Below are 21,214 nucleotides of genomic sequence, written 5' to 3'. Positions count from 1 at the left end.
TACCCCACAAATGCTTAAGATAAGGGCCTCTCGAGCTAACTGGGCTCTGCTATGCACGCGCAAAAGGCAGGACGACGACCGATAACAATATGCACGCAGTGTAGCACAACGCCTGTGTCTTTAGTCACTAGTAGTCACAAGCAAACAATGAAGCCGCAGAAAGCATTACACGTTGAATGATGAAGGCTCGCACATGTGGCGAGTCGTCTTCTCGTCCGATCTTTTTCTTTTTTTTCCTTTTTTCTTGTTCTTCATACGTTTCCATTAACAATAACAGCTTATTTTCTCGGTGCTTTCACTGACCCAATTGTCGTTTTGTTTCTATGATTGTACCTAATTAAAAACTGTGGCCCTCTACATGGCTTACGGTCGCACACTGCGTGTGCGTTCTGCAGATGATCATAAAGTCACATTTCACCTTAAATATGCAATAAAACCGCGCTCACTACCTACATCTTACAGTAGAAGTCATTTTTACGAACCGATAGGCGGTTTCATACCGGTATAAGCAGGAAGAGACGGTCGGAATTTATGTGCAAACGAGGGTGCTGCCGCAACCCTGGGTCACTTATTTCGTGATGGTCTAACCTGCAATTAATACGGCCGCTGGGAATATGAAATCAGTATACCGGATTTGGCAGGAAAAAAAAACAGATTGGAATAGGTTTACGTTATCGCGGCCCAGTGCAAGTTTTTCGTACCCAAACAATGGACAGAACAAGAATTCCTTGGTGCATTGGGAAACCACGTGACGCAATCGATAACAAGCATACGTCAGCAGCTCTTTACCTTTGAGCCGCCTTGAGCTAGTCATAAGGAGCATCTGGCCCCGGTACAATCAAGTTGCCACTGCCGGCTTCTGCCATGCGCCGTCACTGCTGCATACGACGGCATACTCACTCACGTTCACTCACTCTGTTCAAAGGCGTGACTATGAGTGACCAATGGTGCGAGTAGACGTAAGTGTGAGCATGAGTAAGGGCTGACGTTGGTGTGAAAGTGCTGAGTATCATTGACTGTGGCCCTAAGTGAGGGTGAACGGGAGTGAGTTTCAGCGAGTGTGAACGTTGAGTGAGTACTTATGCCTGTCAGTTTCCTTCCGTCCATATTTGCTTCTTTCCTTCCTTCGTAGGTTCGTTCTTTCTGTTTCTTTTTTTCTTGGTCCGTAGGGCCACGGTTGCTCATTCTGGCCTAGCCGAGATAACGAGCGCATGCCGGCCGCGATAAGACCTGTCGACGGCTGAAAGACAGACGAAGCCGCGCTCACAGCCGCCGCGACCTTCGTCGCGATGTCGTTGCCGGCTCAGTATCTCGCGTGATTAGAGAGCAAACGACTAAATATAAAAAGCGGCAATGATTGCCTCCTTTCGTTGGCGCCAGCTGCACGACGACAGAGAGTCAGACAGCTGCGGCTGCTTGAAAAACAAAAACCGGTTCTCAGTCGGCAGAAGCGCTTTCGACGCGCACATTTCCGAACCGTAGTGGTTGTTCTTAGGAACGGTTAAAGTTATCTGAGCAAAATTATGTCAGCTACAAAGTTTCAAGATGCTGTGTATCGCGCCGTCGACGACAACGCCGCCGATCTGCGCAGCGTCAGTCGGTTTTTGTGGGACAACCCCGAACTGGCGCTCCAAGAAGTGAAGTGTCACCAGTGGTTGACGGATTTCCTCGAAGCTCGGGACTTCGATGTGACGCGACACTTTCTGCTGGACACTGCGTTCAAGGCTGAATTCGTCGCCCCTGGGGGATCTGATGGTATGTGACTTGTTTTGTTTCGATTAGCTTGACTATTATACGCATAATGCATTCATAAAGCCAATATGCGGATGCAAATTAAGAGCGCCTACCGGCGATCCCTCATGCTAGTGAGTTGAGTGCAAAGTTTTTGTGCCATACGCTTCTTCTGTTCATTCCTAACACAGTTTCCTAGATCTAGCTAAAATCAACACAACCTTGAAGTTACGAAATGTTACGATAACGTTAGTTTCGAATCTGAGTGCAAAACTGGAGCATGGCACGATCACTTTTATTAGGCCGACGAAACAACTACTGCATATTTTTGTTCTCTTATGATGTGCCAATCTATTATTTTGTACAAAATAATTTCGAATTTGAAGAACAAACTACGTTGAATACTTCAGTTAGAACTATAGGACCCATGAGTACTTATCCCACAGTAATCTTTCATGTGTGGACACGGCCATTAGCAGGATTAAGCACGAATCATACGTCACTGTACAGTGATGCAACGGCGGAGCGAAGGAACATTTCGCACACGTGCTTATTACAATAGAATCATTTCTTCATAGCTCCAGCCCAGGTAAGCGCCACTCACGTACCCGAACCGAGTCGGTATGGCATCGGGTCATTTATTGCGTTTTGGGTATATGAGAAATGAGCGCGACAACCAGGAAAAAGTAACACTGTGACAACACTGGGGCAGCCTGAAACACATAGAAACACAATGTCGAAGAAGACTGCCGTGATATTCTTTGACAGCCAAATGCGCATGCCCGTGATTTGGCACATAGTGCGTGGTGCAGGTGTCACTGGTTCTAAGCCAGATTCTTGCGCTGTTTTAGAGTTCAGAGCAACGTTCAGCTCTTGTACCGCAGTAGCAGCGGGAACTGTCAAAGAGAAGCGTGTGTTTCAGCAAACCGTGTCATAATCGCTGTCGCGTAGCCTTTGCGCAGTTGTGTTGGACCAACAGCCGTGGCCATGTGAACACAATAGCAATACGTAAAAAAATTGAACTGTAGAAAAGTTCAGCAAACGTGAAAAAAAGAACCTAGATAATTGTGTCTACAACTGCAACTCTCTTTAGATAGCTTAGACACGCGTGAATTGCGTGTGGATAAGATAACCATGATAACCACAGCAAGCCCCGAAAGGTCATTCAGTTCCAACACAACAGCGAACCTTGGTCAGATCACGCGGTATGTGTGCAGGTGAGGACTTGAGGTCACCGCGTGTTCGTGTAAACAAGCTTTTGGACACGTACTTGAAGAACTACCGGTAGCGTAGGTAATCTGAATCGTAGCGTGTGATAATAGAAAACATACACCTTCAGCCAGTTTCACCAGATATAGAGTCGAACCCGGATACGCCGAATCTGAAGGAGATCAAAAAACAGTTTGCTATATAGGTAATTCCAGATATAAAATAAAACATGCAAAAATTTTGAAGGGGTCTTACTGCTGTTCGTTATAAACATTAATTATTTATATTTGGGTTCGATATATCCGGACTCAACTCTATTATTACGGGAAACCCTATTTGGGAAATTAACTAAACTTCTTCTTCTTTCTGGGGTTTTACGTGCCAAAACCAGTTCTGATTATGAGGCACGCCGTAGTGGAGGGCTCCGGATTAATTTTGACCACCTGGGGTTCTTTTAACGTGCACTACAACGCAAGCACACGGGCGTTTTTGCATTTCGCCTCCATCGAAATGCGGCCGCCGGGGCCGGGATTCGATCCCGCGACCTCGTGCTCAGCAGCGCAACGCCTTAGCTGACTGAGCCACCCCGGCGGGTAATTAACTAAACGAAGTGCCTCAATGGCCGTGGCAGTCTGCTGCTGCGGACAAGGTTGCGTGTTTTATTTGCAGTCGGGTTGTACGCATTCCGATGGGAGCGGAATGTTCAAAGGCATTAACGTTGTTGGAATTACGAGTCGGTTCAAAACACCAGGTCGTAAAAACTGTTCAGTGCCTTCCACTACGGAATCCCTCATGGCATACATTGCACATTTTGGTATGTAAAAACCAGTCAGTTAGTCAACGTTTCACAGGGGCACGTTCAAACAAATTTGAATTATCATCATCAATGTTTATTTTTGAGGGTCCTTGTCGGGGTATTACGTAAGAGCAAGGGAGAGGGGGTAAATTAAACAATGAAGAGAACAGATTTCTTTGAGAACAGAACTAAAAAGCACGCTGAGCACAACCCACACAAAAAAATCAGCACCAAAAGTCTCACTATAAATCGTGAATGATAAAATGCACAGTAAGGTAAGTAAACAAAGCCAAAATTTTGGGAAATCTGGTGAGCAGCTGTTTCAATTTCAGCGTGTTATGCTGGACCACAAATTATTGTTGAATTCTTCCACCAGCAAAGTGCAGGTTTGGACCAGTTGGTTAGTCATGATTCATCTGGCAGCAGGTTGTTTTCGCTTGTTTTCCAAATTCTACTCCCGCGCTCTTAATACAATCTTGTTTCCCCAGTCCCGTGGTCCCAGCCAAGGGAGCGGAAGATGCCCTAGTTGTATTAAACAATACAGTTGTTACATTGCTGTTTCGTATTTATTGTGGACAGTAAACAATAGAGATCCCCTTTCTATAAGAGTAATTTGGGGTCTTCCTTTACATGGCCTAAGGGATGTCGGAATCTCAGATAGTCATCTGTCCATCCGGTCACGTCCTCTAGAAATTGAGAGACCATTAGTAATCGCACGATGGTGTGCTCTCACTTCACAGCGTTCAACCGTATAATCGTATTTGTCTCCTGTTTTATTGCGATAGCAATTATATGGACACTCCAGGTGCATTTCTGCCGTCGCCGTCGTCGCTAGCCGTCGCCGTGAGGTTCCGTATAAAGTCCACGGGCGATAGAATTGTCGCCGCGTGCCGTACGCTGTATCTGCGAGTGAAAGCATGCGACGGTGAGCAGGCAATCGCGGCTCGCGCACGCAAGGATAGGAAGCGGGAAGGAAGCGCCAGTATTCCAGTCGCGCACAACGCTCCGGAAGGAGGTAGGGAAGTGGAGGGGCGGCGCTTTACTGCGGCCGCGCGCTCCCGCCGGGCCGTAAGGCTCCGGAGGGAAGGTAGGGAGGGGGGAGGCCTCGTACTACGCCACGCGCTTCTGCCCGGGCGGCTGTATCCTGAATGGCATCTGCGGCGGGGGCAGAGTCCACCCTATGCTGTGCTTTCGCGACTGAGTTCGCGCTGATGCGAGTGGTGGCACAAAGGTCAATTCGCTCGCTGCTGCTGCCGCGCTTACTCACTCCAGCGTTTTGACAGCGAGTTTCCTAGGTCATCGAGTGAGATGCGTTCATGTTTGCTTGTGCGCGCGTGACATAATGCTCGTTAATTTAGATAGTGTGCCCATGTTTACAAGTTTATACGGCCGATAAAACTACTATCCTTACTTTGTATATAGCTGTCCACTGATTTAATATCGCAATCGATGCTTCGCCTTTCGGGCGAAACTACGACGGTCTTTAATTATTTGATAGCAATTTCGCTAGCCGTCGGCTATGTTCGATAGTCGTAGTGTCTCTTGCTTGATACAAGATTACTTATATGAATTCGGAGGTGCGTGTGTGTCGACTGCTTTTTCATCGCACGCTGGAAGGATGGCCGTAGCTAGAGTGCTTCCATTTGAAGGTTTCAGCACCTTTATGACTGTTTTGTTGAGGTTTAAGACGTTTTCGTTATACAGGATCATTTGCATCCTGTGGTCCGCCTGATAATAATATCGCAATAACCGCATAATGCAATATTTATTCCCCGTCCTTGTTTGTCTGTTCACCCAAAATAAGTAACAAGATTCCTTCGAGCTGCTTTAAACGAATAATTGTCCTGTACCGTGGAACATTGTCTCGGTGCTTGTCGGTGCTTGTCGGTAAGAACCCGATAAAACGATATCAAAGGACCCCGGACTCGCGCTGTAGCGTCGTAAGCGAAGGTTAGCTGCAACTTTTTCTTTCACGTGCCCGTTGCGATTCATCTAAGATTTACAAACATTAAGTGAACGCTGAATGAGCTGCAATGACTGGAGATTAGATACGGCGCCTAATGATAGTCCTCTTGAGGCCGTCATAGACAAGTGCCAGGCTTTGACGAAATTGACGCCACTTGCATGCGCTGCCGGTGCATCTATGTTGGCTGCAGGAGTTGGAAAGGTGGCTTTTCTACCAGTATATGCCCCTAACAAAAGGTTATTTAGACAGGCTTTAAAAATACCGTAGACGTTGTCTAGCGGTGCCAATATGATTGTCTATGGACACCCTGTGGGTGCCTTTACGTGTCACTGTAGTGGGCCACTTGACCATAAACAGTAGTAGAACACTCCTCTGCGACACGAGAGGGAAAAGTGGCACACGGCAGGCAATCTGTACAGATTAACGATTTCTTATTTACAAGCTCAGAAACTAATAAAGGTCATTTCTTTGTAACAATAAAAAGCGTGTGAGAAAATATTGATTGATTGATTGATTGGGTTTAACGTCACAAAGCAACACTGCGGCTGTGAGAAACACTGTACAGATGAGGGTTCCGGATTAATTTTTACCACCTGTGGTTCTTTATTTATAACGTGCACCAACATGGAAGTACATGAGCGTTTTTGTACTAAACACCCTTCTCAATGCGGCCGCTGCAGACAGGGATCGAGCCCGGGACTACGGGCACAGCTGCTGAACGCCATTGATAATGATCCACCGTGGCGGGTAAGGTAGAAAAAAGAACACCGCTATGATATTACAGTTTTGGCGGTTAAGGTGTTAAGATTCTCAATTCTCAAGAGTCAATTGTTAAGGGCTTTTGTGCGTAAAAAAAATCGCAGTTTCGCCCGAAAGGTGAAGCATCGATTGCGATAGCAAATTAGCAGAGAGCGATTCAAAGTAAGGATGGTACTTTTATCGGCCGTATCGACTTGTAAACATTCGCTGGCTAAACAAATTAACAGGCATAGTGTACCCGCCGGGGTGGTTCAGTCAGCTAAGGCGTTGCGCTGCTGAGCACGAGATCGCGGGCTCAAATCCCGGCCGCGGCGGGCGCATTTCGATGGAGGCGAAATGCAAAAACGCCCGTGTGCTTGCGTTTTAGTGCATGTTAAAGAACCCCGGGTGGTTAAAATTAATCCGGAGCCCTCCACTACGGCGTGCCTCATAATCAGAACTGGTTTTGGCACGTAAAACCCCACAAAGAGAAAAGATTCATAGTGTCAGCGCGCAAAGCAACCATGAACACATCACACTCGGTGACCCCGGACACTCGTTGTCAAAACGCTGGCGTGAGCAAACGCGACAGCAGCAGCGAGCGCGGTAACCTTCGTGCTGTTTACCGTTTCAGTGTATACTGAGCACGCACAAAGCTACGAGCCGCTAACGCACCTATAGACTCTGCCATCAACGCAGATCGCTGTCAAGATATGGCCTTGCGATTCTGCGCGACCGCGCGCAGCCGCCACATACGCAGTTGCAGTCAGAATGAAATACCGCCCCCCCCCCCCCCCCCCCACCACTTCTTCCACTCCCCCGATGTCTCGCATCGTTGGGTGCCTCGCGCGCGCCGAAAGCAGGCGCACTTCCTGGCAGCTTTCTTACCTTTCGTGCGGACGAGATTGAGCCACGCTCGTCGGCTCCCCTCGCATGCTTTCACTCGCACATACAACATAGGGCGCGAGGCGGCGGTGTCATCGCCCTTGCACTGTATACGGAACCTCACGGCGGCGGCGACGGCGACGGAAGAAATTCGCCTAGAGTGTCCATATAAATGCTATCGCAATAATAATGTATAGACTTACTGCAACCGTAAAGAAGTCTTAAGGAGGCAGCTTAGTCTACAAGTATTTTAAGGGCAATACGAAGACTTCAAATCCCATTTTATAATGGGCGTGTGTGGTGAGTGCGCCGGCGGCTAAAGAAGCTCCAATGCCTTGGGAAAACATTTAAAAAATTTTAGCGCGACGGCGGGCACGGAAAAAAACCACAATTAGAGAGAGCGCTGACTAATACCCGTGCCACACGGGCAAAGTAAAGTGCACTTTGAGCGAGTGCACTTCAGCACGCTGAGTGTCACTTTAGCGGCGCGCTGCTACACGAGAAAGAAAAGTGTTCTTATGAATTGATGGCCATCGGGAGTCAGCCTGGAAAGCATATATTTGTTAATATAAAAATGTGTGCACGAAAACAGTTTATTATTGTTAGAAGCAACATTTACAATCCACCTTTGCGAGCACCGGCAACGACGGCAACTTGACCAGCCACAGTCAAAACGACTCGATCCGCCAAACAACTGCGCAGTCATTACCCGGCGTGGTCGTGTCGTGAACAGCCCGAGAGCGAGAGTAGTTATTTGCTGTTCTTGTTTTTTTTTTTTTTTTTTTTTTTTTTTTGCGGTGTGGCACAATTTATTATCTTTTAACGTTAGCAATTTAAAACAATGTTATTAAAATTAGTCCTGACTCTTCTTTCACTAATACTTTACTTATTTTTTCCTCATTGGTAACGAGGCTACGCACTTCGCCGCCGCGAAGTGTGTTCGCCGAACACACTCGCCGGCGAGTGCACTCTGCAGTGAGTGTCACTAAGCGTTCCCGTGTAGCAGCCTGCGAATGACACTAGCCGCGAAGTGCACTTGCTCAAAGTGCACCTTACTTTGCCCGTGTGGCACGGGTATAACCAAACGCTTTATTTTTGGGAGGGGTATATAAACGCACGAGGAATACATGCACATAAAAAATGAAAAGAGAGAACAATCGGCACAATAAATAGTTTATTTCTTTCGTCGTTAAGAAGAGGAAGGGAGAGCTGATGCATGTGTCACCGCTGTCGAGAGACTGAAGGCGTCGAAAATCTCGCGTGCGCATTGTTCGTAGTACGTTCGTAGTACGTCAAACTCGGTGTCGATGTGACTGTGTGGGAGCCCTTTAGTAACCCTGTATGTTCCCGTAGGCAGTCGTTGACGCATCTTCCCTTGCCCGATGTGGCAGGGATTGCAGGTGAGCGAGAACCTCGTAAACAACCTGCCGTGTGATAATCAACAACACGACAAACGACTTTATATGCCACTTCAAAAAATTAACCATTTGGTTGTTAGTCAGCGATCTCTCCTGGGGTGATTTTCTGTGTCCCGCGTCGTGCTTTTAAAGATCTTCCGTTTCACAAAAATTACGAACTAGCTCAACTGAACATTCTTTTACACTTTGCACAACAACAACAAAAAATATTTAGCTCTGTTTTGAAATAGAAATAGCTTTGTCTATGTGGACTTCTGTTCTTGCTTAAGTGTCGTTCTCATTCCGAGTGCCTTGACACGAATGATCTGCTCTCGTGGTGCAGGTCCCACGGTAGCCTTCCTCGCAGAGTACGATGCCCTCCCGGACATGGGGCATGCATGTGGGCACAACCTTATCGCTGAGAATGCCATCGGTGCTGCCATTGCGGTCCAGGAAACAATGAAGACGTTTAAGAGCATACGCGGCAAGGTAATCTTTACAAGCTGTTTTTTTTTTTTTTTTTCACATTGCACGCTGAGGCAGTTTCTACAAGATTACTGACCCGAACCTCGGCAGTCATGGCAGTAAAGCGTCGGTACGAGCCTTTCTGCTTGTAAATTCAGTTTTCAGGGCATTTTCTGTTGTCACGACATTGCAGGCATTTAGACAGGTGTTCAGAAGAAAACAGTGAAAGAACGAATCAACATTGTTAAAGTTCAACTGTGGTGATATACTTTTATGAATGAAAGTAGTTTCTTTTTTCGGCTGTCTCTGTTCCTCCTGTAAACGGGTAATGTAGTTGTATTTTTCTTTAAAAATTATGGAATTAATTTTAACCAAGTGCAAAACGCCACATAAAAACCGAAGCTGGGCCCGGCATCGATTGAGCTGCCCCTCGTGACGTCAGTGGTTAGTTTGGAGCAAGCACGTAGAGGGAAGAGGGGAACTATTAGAGATATCTACGTAGATTGTGTTCAAATGCTGTTTGTACCATATGACCATTTCTGTCGAAAAAGATATACATTGTACTCAAGCTAAGACCAACTCGAGGGGGTGTGAAAATCTGGTCATCTTATCAGAAATTAGTCTTAGCAGAACTGATACACAAAGATCCACTGTTCCTGGTGGACCCAAATATTCCCGACACAAAGCAATCAATGGAATAGCATTAACACATAAAGGCAGATTTAAAAAAGATGCATCTATTGTAATTACATGATGCATTGTATTACCATACGCATTCTTGTTTGAGCTACTGAGTATTGAGTATTTGTTGCTATCCGGGTCTCCCTAAGCCTGTGCTCTGTCACAAATCTTGACACTTCGTTGAGCTTGCTCAAAAATTATTCAGTGCGTTCATGTTGTGTGAAAAAATAATGCACCAAAGTATTCAGGACATTATCAACTCTATCATGTGTCAACACCACTGGTTTCTGTGCCTCAGCATAGTCATTATCACCATGCAGAGGTACCTCGAAGACTTCCTCAATAATTGTTTCTTAGTGTCAGCCCTTCAAGTTCCCACGTCAGGGTCAACGGAGCAGGCGTATTTTTTTATGTACAAAGAGGCAGTACTTAAAGCAACACTCATCTCGAGCACGGAGGAACAGTCACAGTGGTCCATTCACGCTTATAGGACGGCGAACACAGAATTTTAAAGGCTCCTATTCACGAGAACAACTGAAGAATGGAACTCACTGGGACGAGATATAATGCGAAAAGACTCCCCAGTACATTTTCAAAAATCTATAGTCCGCTACTTCGGGACAGCTCACAAGCTACCAATTCATTCGTAATGGCGTTTAATTTTTACCAAGTGGTAAAAATCGGAGTGGTAAAAATGGAGCCAGTTCCACGAAGGGAAATCTGTCGAAACAACGGAACTGTGGTGGTCTGTTTCCACGATTGTCGCGTATGTATTTTTTAGTTTTTTTTTCTGTTTTCGATTAGCCAAGATTCCTTAACTATATATCCACGTTGAAGTCCCCAACGAGGATGAATGGAGTGCTTCTATAGCACTCCGATTCAAACCAAGTTAATGAATCAACTATGAACTCTTTTGCGGTCTTAACCGCTAAACCAGGAGCCAAGCTCGGCGTCCATCGTGAGAGAGCGTGCGGCGCAAACACCTGCTATTATACCCCGGCGCCTCTCCTCCTCCTCCTCCCCGGTGCGCGCTCCGATTGGTCAGCCCCTCTCCTCCCGGCGAGCGGGTCACGTGACCTCTCCGGCTCTGCTTCTGCGCGACGACGCCGCCATCGACGGCGCACGCTCGACTAAGAACAGCTCCGCTGTTAATAAAATGCGAATTGCCATGGTCCTCTGTCTTTTGCATTTCTGCTAATGGTGCCCATGATAATTCAGTTGCTCTGTGCATTCATGTTTCCACGGTTATTTGCTGCTGTTTCTTCTCTTGTGCCGTGCGGTTGAATGCCGTGGTAGTGTTTCTATTTTGCTGTCAGTTCCCATTGTTTTCTGTGATTTAGGCCTTGCTGTCTTTTGGAAAGTTTTAAGACTGATGTCTGCCTGTCCTGAGCTCTGCTTGACGTTGTACCATTAAACGTGTCATCAAACCATCATTTTACGCCCTAATAATGACCCAGGAAGGGCTAGCAGTATTATTGAATAACAGAAATACTTTATTTAATTATTTAATTTATTTGTTTATTAGTTAGGCTTTTTTGTGTAGCTAGCAGTTTCGCCTCTTCCAGGAGTCAGTGGTGGCTGTGAAAGTTTGACTTAACCGAATGTGTGATTTGCATTAAATGGACAACTTTCTTTTTTTTTTCATTTATGTATAGGTGTATGGGAATCCAACCAAACACATGTCGTTCCTAATATATTAAATATGGGCTTGATTGGCTTCGTGAAGAGATACTTAAACGACACTGACAACCGATATTTATGGACCCAGTTTTTTATGGCGCAACGAAAAGCTCACCCTCGGTAGTGTTTACACATGCAGCGGTTACTTCCAAAAGTGCTTGGATATTTTTAAGCAGAATTTTTCGATCTGAGCAGCCTCTAAAAAAATAAGAGCCCTTCCTCCAGCAACGCTGAGAAGTGATAGCAATGCCGATAGCCCGCCTCGAAAATTGTGAAAGCCGCCCATCATCCTGCTTTCACTGCAGGAAGTGCAACTGTGGTTAACCACCTTTATTGTGACCTTTCCAGCCACTTTTAAAGGTAAATAGACTGGTACAATAAGTTTGCGTAGCTGTACAGACCTTTCTTACAGATACATCGCGGTTTTTCCCCAACTACACGCCTACGTCATGGCTGGCTGGCCCCCGTCATCGTTATTCAGTCGATAGACGAGCCAAGCCAAGTCATCGAAAACGAAGGCGAAGGCAGCGCCACTTTTCTACTCGCTACAAACGAAGGCTTATCTGCACATTGTAAGTTAGAAAAAACTTATAGTAGAAAGAATGTTACTGCATTTCAATATTGATAAAAAGACCCGGAGCAGCATACACTGGTAGAAGGTCACATGGTAGACCTTTTAAATAGGTTCATGTTTTTGCCGCATGGGGCACCAAAGGTTATTTTTCACGACTTTTAGTGAAGAATTAAAAATATAAATCCACATTTCATGAGAAAAACAGGGCCCGTTCTAGCCAGTACGACAGACGATCTTTCCATCCGCGGGGTTATCTCAATTCATGTTCGGAGAGGTTGTCTGTCCCTCTAAAGTCAATGTCCAAATTGTGCCTCAAGCCTGAGGTGCAAATTACAATTTTCTTATCTGCTACCATGATCGAAACTACTTTTTGCATAAGTATTACAACACCACGTCAAGTCGGGATCAAGCGCTTTTTTTAATTGCATAAAATTCTACTATACTCACAACTCCCCTTAATTCTCACGCTTCTGGTCATTAGGATTGTCAGTTTTGTCAGTTTTCCTTAAATATATACATGTAAAACTTTGATTCTGACTTTAGCAAACTTGGTACTTGATGCCACAGATTGTTGTCCTCGGTACACCGGCCGAAGAAAGCTGCGGCGGTAAGGAGCTTCTGGTCGAAAAGGGCGCTCTGAAAGGCATCGACGCCGCAATCATGTGCCACCCTGGACGGAGAGACGTGTTGAGGTTGGCTTTCACCGCAACACAACAGGTAATACGCGTCCGTCTTATCGTCTTTGTACTTAGGTGCAGCGCACATAAAATGTCTGCTTGCTACAATCCTGCTCGTATGCCTTGCAGTTTTATTGCTCTATATAGCGTCGTCTGTCTTCAGTTAGCGCACTGTGAGTGAGCGTTGTCACGAAGTTTGCGCGAGACTGCGCGTGCGCACGCAATGTACACTAGAGATCGATGCGTCGTTTTACAGGCTGTACTCGCGGATTAGCTGCAATTCCTACGCCTTATCACATCTCCCAAACACCCGCCACCCAGCGCTTACCCGGGAAATGTATGCAAATAACCATTCACGCAGAACAGCAGAATGCTGGGCATGTTGGATTGTATTCATGCTTAGGTCAACACACTAAAACGGTGTTACACCCCTTAGGGCTTATCTTGTCCTCCAGCAAAAGTCATTATCAGTCTTGCGGGCAGTTCTTTTCTTTAACACTTGGCGCTCGCTACTTTCCTCTCGGGAACGCTCTATATCGCTGAAACGCGCATGCCATTGCGGACCGTAAAGTACCGGAGGCGCCGGTGTTAAAGAAAACAAACGGACGCATAATAGATTACGATTGCTGTCGGGGCACAAGATAAGCCTTAACGGCTGCAGATTCCTCTGGCAGTGTATAGCGTAGTCGACTGACCATCTACTGGGCTATTGAGCTTATTCCCCTGAGCCAAAGCATACCGACCATGGATTCCGTGATCAAGCTGATTTGATTCTCCGCCTAATGAAGTAACTTGAAATTAAGGACTGGACTTCAAATGTTGCATTGGAAACTTTCCAGCGCAGTCGTCAATTTCTGTTTGTGCACCTGGATTGCAAATATTTTTTTTAGAACACAGCACTTAGGCGCCTGTTCCTGTGGTGAGCGTCGGTGTCGGCGTAACCGAGTGAACGAGCACAGCGAAGGATGAAAGAGCGAACGTGGAGCGCGCTGGGAGATGGACGACGGCAATAACGAAGAGAGTGCCATCAGGAAAGTGGAGGAGAAGGGTGCAGCGCAACCAAACAAACAAGCTTTATTGAAACATTGCATAATGTTTAGGAACGCGCAGAAAAATCATTCAACAATGACCTGCAGGAAAGCGGAGGAGGAGACTATGGTGAAAGCGTGAGAATAAAATGCGTATTGCCGCACAAGACGGGTGACGCGACGATGATGGCTACCAGATGGCGCCGAAGTAGCGCGCGTAAGACATATGGATACAAAGCACTGCATGAATGGAGGTCTGTCTGCGGCGGCTGCTGTGAATCGCGCCCACGTGTCACCCACGCGCTGCCTCCGGCGATCTCGCGATTAACGCGGTAGTCGCGCCGCACTTTAATCCGTTTGTAACGTGCCGCACGAGACAGATTGTCCGCGCCAACAAATATTCGCGAAATGAAAACACGTATACAGCTGCGTTCAAATCTCGCGTTAGGGAGTATCGTAATCGTCATAGAATTTTTTTTCGGCATGCAAGTGACCTGTATACTGTTGCCCACGGGTATATGAAGGACTCATGCCTTGTAGTGCTTTCCACTGTTCGATCTGGAGTGACCGCCAAAATCCGGGAGTGACCATTCGGATTTTGTCAATCCGAAACTAGAGTTTACATATTTTTTGTCTAGCTTCTATAGCGTTGGTATCATGAATCCTTAACCTCACAATCAACTATCCCGTACTACAGCACTTGCTTACGGAAACTGCCAGCAGTAAGCAAAAATTATCCGCGGAAAATCATACCGGGAGACGTTGCGACCACGTCACACAAACCGGTTCTGAAAATGGGGCCCCGATATAGCCCCGACTCTTGCTCCGTACGTTCCCATAGCAACCAAAGTCACCGCCCCACAGCGGGTACAATTTGTTGCGCAGCGATTTCATATGAAGACGGAAGTGACGAAGGCTACCTCTGCCCCAATCCGCACCTCCACGGCGAAGCAAGTCAGAAATATCCAGTGCGGAGTGAGTCAATCCGCAATGACCAGTGGAACGCGCAAGCTCTCTGCACAGTGATCATTGGAAACCGGAATCGCCACCGCGGAGCATGAAACTGCTCTAGGTCGACGAGTGGAATATACCTTTAGTGTGGATAGCCTGATTTATCTTTCACTTACAAATGCTGTGCGGCTTTAAACTTCAAATGCCTTCGATTTGTGGCATTACATTTGCACAGTCTACTTGTGCACCTTTTAGAGCTGCACCGAGATCGTATACTATTCGCATACGCCAACTTCACACTTAGCTTTGGCAACAACGGCGTCTCTTATAACGCAGATGGTGATCCGTTTCAAGGGCAAGGCGGCTCACGCGGCCGCATCTCCGTGGGAAGGGTTGAATGCCCTGGATGCTGCCGTTTCCTCGTACCTGAACATCGGCCTTCTTCGTCAACAGATCAGGCCCACGTCTAAAATTCAAGGTATGCACCCAAATGCCACGCATTGTTTCCTTGTCCTGTCGCACGGAAGAATGGAATACCTGTATTGAAGGCTATTGCTAGCAACCCTTCAGCTGCTTTCTACTTTAGTTGAGCTAGTTGAATTGCTTAATGCAGGCTATTCATTCTGCGCTTAACGTCGTCACCGGATTTTACAGCGGCACGGTTAGGGGGAGTTCCGCGGCGGTTCTAATGAAGCGGCAGCGAAAACCGGCATGCGACCTCGTGATCGGTACCAAATGTCAGTCAAGGAACAGCCAGCAACGCAGCCTGCGTCGGGAGCCCAAGTTTGCTTTGAACCGAAATTTTAAATAAACGGCGCTATTCCGCGCACTTTATCTTAGCCAGTTATCCTTAATTGTTATTTCTGACGTCGCACTTCACCGGCTTCATGTTATAGGTTCACCCATGAGGGGCCCGAATCGACAAACATTTTGTGGGTATGGCGTCTGGACCTATTGGCTAAGGGCGCTATGCTGGAAGGCCCGAGTTCGGCCCATTCGTGGGTTCCAGCGAGCTCGTATAATGGCGGCCAGGTGAAATCAGATGCTGGGGAGCTTATGAAAGCAGCAGATAATAAAAAAGACGGCAAGAAGGTACGTGTGGGGGCGCCACAAGCGCATCATAAAGCAGTAGCTGGGGCGCATTGCGATTTTCCTATATAAACACATGTAAAACGCATGAATACTCTTATTAGACAAATGCTGTACCGATGTGGAAAAAAATGTGTTGCATTTAAGAGATAAAGTTCTGTTACCCAATTCAGGAAGCACAATTTCTATTTATGCGCTTTCTAAAAAAAATTGTCGAGAACGGGTAATTAAAAAAAATGATAACGCACAAATTTTATAAACCTGTAATACTGCACCAGAAACAGGCACCGCATTTCTGTAAGCAGCATCTGTTAGAGCATTTAAAGTGGACAAATGTTATATATGAAGTCAGAGCGTACTTGAAACTGTTACAATGTTTGCAAGCGTTTTGAGACAGCCATAGTAAAAAAGTAACGGTACAGTTCAGAGAGCTAGGTATATCGCACATCTCATCTGTCCGCTTTAAATGTATTATGAGGTGCATAGATTAGAGATTGGGATGTCGTTCTTAATTTCTGAATTAGAGTTGTATACTTGACGCTTTTTTTACAGCGAAGCTAAGGGCTAGGTTCCAGGAGATCGCGTCTGTATACACCGGAAGTAGGCAACAATTTATTGGCGTCTCGTTTTATGGCATCTCATTAACTTGGTATATGCCAAAATTGGCAGGGAAGGGTACGAATGTATCACTAACATGACTGATAGGTCATGACCTCAATAACACGACCCGCATTAGATATGCGACTATGAGCCAGGCACAAGAAAGGAAAGAAGGAAGGAAACAAAGAAAGGGAAAAAGAAAGAGATAAAGCTTTTTTTCTGTAAGATACAGGAGTGTTTCTCTTTGCGAAGTTTGTTGTTCAATGTTCTGCGAAACTTTGGACAAGTCTTAATTGTTTCGCTCAAGATTCAGTTCTTTAATCTTATCTAGTTCATTCTGTGCGTTTTATTTTTTGTGATATCATGTGTGAGTAAAACAACCGTCACCAGTTGATGGTTTCTTTCGACTTTTGATAATGCCGCATGTGTGCTTAGTGTACAATGGTATTTCTTGCACATATATGTAACACGTTGTAGTGTCTTTCTGCTGAGTTAATCTTTATTATATACAAAAGTCGGCTGCCGTCAGTGCTGCATCGTTCTTGGAAAGGTAGGGCCAGTCAAGCTGCCAATTAATGCAGCTTTTTTTTTTCCTGCCCTCCTAATCCCACCTTGTACTTCTGACATGTTGTGAGAATTAAAACTCAAACTGGCTCCTTGTGGCAGGCATCATCGTGCACGGTGGTACGTACCCCAACATCATTCCCGAAGAGAGCGAGCTCAAGTACCACGTGAGGGCGCCCAGCACGGACGAGCTGGTCGATCTGGTGCGAAGAGTGGAGAACTGCTTCCACGGCGCCGCACAGGCCACCGGATGCTCGGTCGAGATCGAGAGGGGCACCCTCTACAAGCACGTCATACAGAACGCCGCCATTGCCAGGGCGTACAGGAAGCACGCACAAGCACTGGGTCAGTTTCGTTCCCAGAATCACGTGTCTCTCTCTGTCTCGTTCTGTCTTTGTCTCGTTCTGTCTTGCGGTCTGTCTGTCGTTCCGTCATCCTGTCTGTCTCGTTCTGTCTGTCTATACACCCGTCTGTCTACATGCCTGTCTGTCGTTTTGTCATCCGATCTGTCTGCCTGTCTGTTTGTCGGTCCATCCGACATTGCTAACAGATTAAGAAACACACACTCAGATAGCAATCCGCCGTGGTGGCTTAACGGCTATGGTGTTGCGTTGCTGATAATCAGGCAACGGGATCAAATCCCGGCCGCGGCGGCCGTATTTCGATGGGGAGCGAAATGCGAGAACGCCCGTATCCCATGCATTGGGGGCACGTTAAAGATCCCCTGCTGGTCAAACTTAATCCCGAGTCAGCAACTACGGCGTGCCTCATAATCAACTTGTAGTGTTGGCACGTAAAACCCCAGAATTCAATTCGCCTCAGCTCTATAGCAAAGGAGGACAGTAGCGGTTTTCCCAAGGGCACCAAGCGCAGCTATCGAGAACAGAAAAGTTCGTTGCGTTATAAAGTACGCAATTCAGCATTCGTACTTCCTGCGAGACAGAACGAAACTCGGAAGTTATTCCTATAAAATCAGGCGCTGTAGTGTAGCGGCCCAATTTATACGTTGAAAACGCAGCAGTTTAGACGGAACGCCTTTTTTTCTGTTGTTTTCTGATAGACATACCCCTAACTTTGTCTTCTTGCTCACTACTCGCAAACACAGGCTTCGAGTTCCAGGACGCTGACATGACCGAGCAACCTCCCACCGGTGCGTCGACCGACTGTGGCAACGTGTCTCCATCGCATCCCCACAGCTCATCCGGTCTACTCGCTGGGCAGTGGCGCCAGAAACCACACGCGCGAGTTCGCCGAGGACGCCAACTCCGAGGAGGCCCAGGCACCCACACTAAGGGTCGCCAAGGCCCTGGCCCTCACCGCGCTCGACCTGCTCACCGACCCGCAACTGATGGACGAGGCGCGCAAGGAGTTTGCGGCACACGGACTAACAAGCCCTTAACCAAACAAGCCAAGCCGCGTGTAACACTACTGGACCCGGTCGCAACCGTTCTGTTCAAAATGGGGCTCAACTTTGTTCATTAACTCCGAGAGTTTGTCGAATCTGTTCGTTCTGTTGTTGTTTCGTCACTTGTGCATTAGGGTCATGTTGAATTTTTATGACACCACCGTTTCTTAGAAATGGTAGAATGCGTGATTTGAATAAATACGTTTGCCAGTAAATATTTTCTTTAGCTCGGCGCGAGCTTGCATGGTGAATGAATATTTACATTGTAATGCATATTATTCTATTGCACGAAGACTACACGGAAAACACATACAGCTTTCTCGGAAAGCTTCTTGCTGTGATCAGGTGAATGACAATTTTTCTACCCGTAGCCAGGCTGGAGTATCTATCTGGTTGTCTGGCCTCGATACGATATGTGCGTTGCGAGTGCGGGCGACGCCTTGAGCCACTGAGCGTTGCAGCACAAAATATAAAATATATCTAGAGGTGATGGTGTGCAGCACCAGAATGTTTTCGCTATGCCGTTAGTATTGGGAAAGCCAGAGAATACCGGCTACAACACAATCGAGAGGCAGAACGCCAACGAATCACACCATAACGGGACTCCAGGTTAAACAGTGTGTGTGTGTGCGTGCGTGCGTGCGTGAGTGCGTGCGTGCGTGCGTGCGTGCGTGCGTGCGTGCGTGCGTGCGTGCGTGCGTGCGTGCGTGCGTGCGTGCGTGCGTGCGTGCGTGCGTGCGTGCGTGTGTGTGTGTGTGTGTGTGTGTGTGTGTGTGTGTGTGTGTGTGTGTGTGTGTGTGTGTGTGTGTGTGTGTGTGTGTGTGTGTGTGTGTGTGTGTGTGTGTGTGTGTGTGTGTGTTTCCCTGTGTTGAATGCGCGCGCGTCAACATATATGTCATCGTTATTGGGTTCCGCTTATTTTCCTCCCATCTGTCTCATCTGGTGCTTGAAAGCGCTCGGGAGGCATTCCAGTGAGCTTTAGAAAGGTACACTCATGAGTACAAGTATAGGGACCACAGATTCGCCGAAAAAAAAATTTACTTGTAATTGACATGGCGCAAACTGAAATTGAGGAGTGCACTGGAAAGTTCGCGAAGCCAAGTTAGGACTATACAGTCCTCACTTTCAAGTCACATTAATAGGCGGAGAATAAGATCGTCTTCATCGCAGTATTGCTGGTTCGTATACTTTTGCGCGGAGGAATACATCAGAGGCGATGAAGAGCGTGCACATCTGAGGAAGGTATACAGCTGTCTCTTTTGCCACTTCCTAGCTTCCCTTTTTGCGGCAGCCTATCGGGGACGTGATGCTCCAGCACGACATCGTTTTTTTTTTTTTCTAATCTGTCTCATCAGGTGCGGAAAATGCACTTGGTAGTCATTACAATGCGTCTTATATTATATCGATCAGAGGATATGAGCGCGTACCAAGCGTATACACAGGTGGTGCGACATCCGGTGTCATAGCGCTCGTATGGATAGGTGACGCAGTCTCTGGTGATGTCACGCCGTGCCCGTGGATGTGGGCCTCGGTGCGAGATTGCCGTTCGTCCGTCGAAGCTGAGCGAACTAGTTAAAAAAAAAAGCTTCAAAAAAAAGTTATGCAATTACAGCTCACGTGATGGAGTCTATATGAAGCGAAGCTGTCGTGAAGCGGTTATTTAAATGCTATAAAATATCATGCGATCCACGCACAACTGCTCTTACGGCCATCTTATCCAATCTATAATATCATGCAATGTTTGTGTTTATGCACTACACCCTGCACAAACTATGAAAACAGCAGTTCATGTGAACGCGCACTATAGACGTCGTAGCAATGATGTCGCAACTATGAAGAGAATATCTGTCGATGTAGGAACGATGAGAAATGTACGGGAGCAAAGATGGCTCGACGCGGAAGACCGTACTATCATTCGCCTGTTAGTGCTTATCTGGCCTAATTTAAAATGGCGCGCGTGAACGGGCTATCGCGCGTGCCAATCGTCTCCGAGAGCTAGAGGGCGTTGGCCTGATGAAAGTATGCTTTCAATTGTGGCCTAATGGATAGAACATCGAGCTGTAGTGCTCGGAGGCCGATGTTCGATGCCATCACAACAGAAGTGATTGTTTTATTTTCCGTATTTGAGCTATACGTCAGTACGGCGTCACCAGCAGCAGCTGCACCAGCGACGATCAGCAAAGGCCGCGAGGATTCGCGAAGATTCGCTTTAAAAAAATTTACGAGTCATTCCACTTTGTGAAGGTGGATGACCAGCGTGTACATGGATGCGTGGATGCGTCTGTCTATTTTCATCATTCGGTAATGGTAGAGGCGATAGCTTTGTCATCACTTTCATATACATTGATTGGTTCAGTTAGAGCCTTAGACAGAATCTTGGCGAAAGCTAAGTCTATACACGACCGTTGTGGAGCAGCTGAGTGACTTGGATTGGTGTGGCCCTTCAAAACAAACTCTTCTAGCACAAAGTGAGTGAACCGTTTCTTGTCTGGCTTTGAAATGTTCACATGGAAGTCTCTGGCGATGATCACAGGGGTAGTGTCATCACGGCTAAGCCATGCAAAGTGCGCGGTCATGAACTTCTCGGTATCACACTTGAGTGTGCCTGGAGATATATACCCAGTGGATATCACAATTCCGTATTTAGTTTGTACGGCACAGAGATCCCCACAGTGGGTGGCATTGTCCGCTTGGGAGTCAAGGGTGTATGGTTGAACATACATTTTGTCCTTTGCGTAAATGGCAATGCCTCCTCCTCGTGAGTCCATGTGATGTTTT

General features: G+C 46.8%; 1 protein-coding gene across 1 annotated transcript; it reads left to right on the top strand.

Moving 5' to 3' along the window:
- Positions 1–990: 990 nt before the first annotated feature.
- Positions 991–18,692, top strand: LOC119457735 (xaa-Arg dipeptidase-like). Its single transcript, XM_037719384.2, is given in 7 exon segments — positions 991–1,755; positions 9,066–9,211; positions 12,690–12,839; positions 15,115–15,256; positions 17,134–17,376; positions 18,137–18,210; positions 18,212–18,692. Coding segments are annotated over 7 exon segments (1,206 nt in total). The 5' UTR covers positions 991–1,523; the 3' UTR covers positions 18,431–18,692.
- The last annotated feature ends 2,522 nt before the right edge of the window (positions 18,693–21,214 follow it).

The sequence above is a fragment of the Dermacentor silvarum genome, chromosome 7, assembly GCF_013339745.2.
Source record: "Dermacentor silvarum isolate Dsil-2018 chromosome 7, BIME_Dsil_1.4, whole genome shotgun sequence".
Classification (NCBI taxonomy): domain Eukaryota; kingdom Metazoa; phylum Arthropoda; class Arachnida; order Ixodida; family Ixodidae; genus Dermacentor; species Dermacentor silvarum.
Note: the sequence above shows the minus strand (reverse complement) of the source record. Positions and strands in the feature narration are given on the sequence as shown.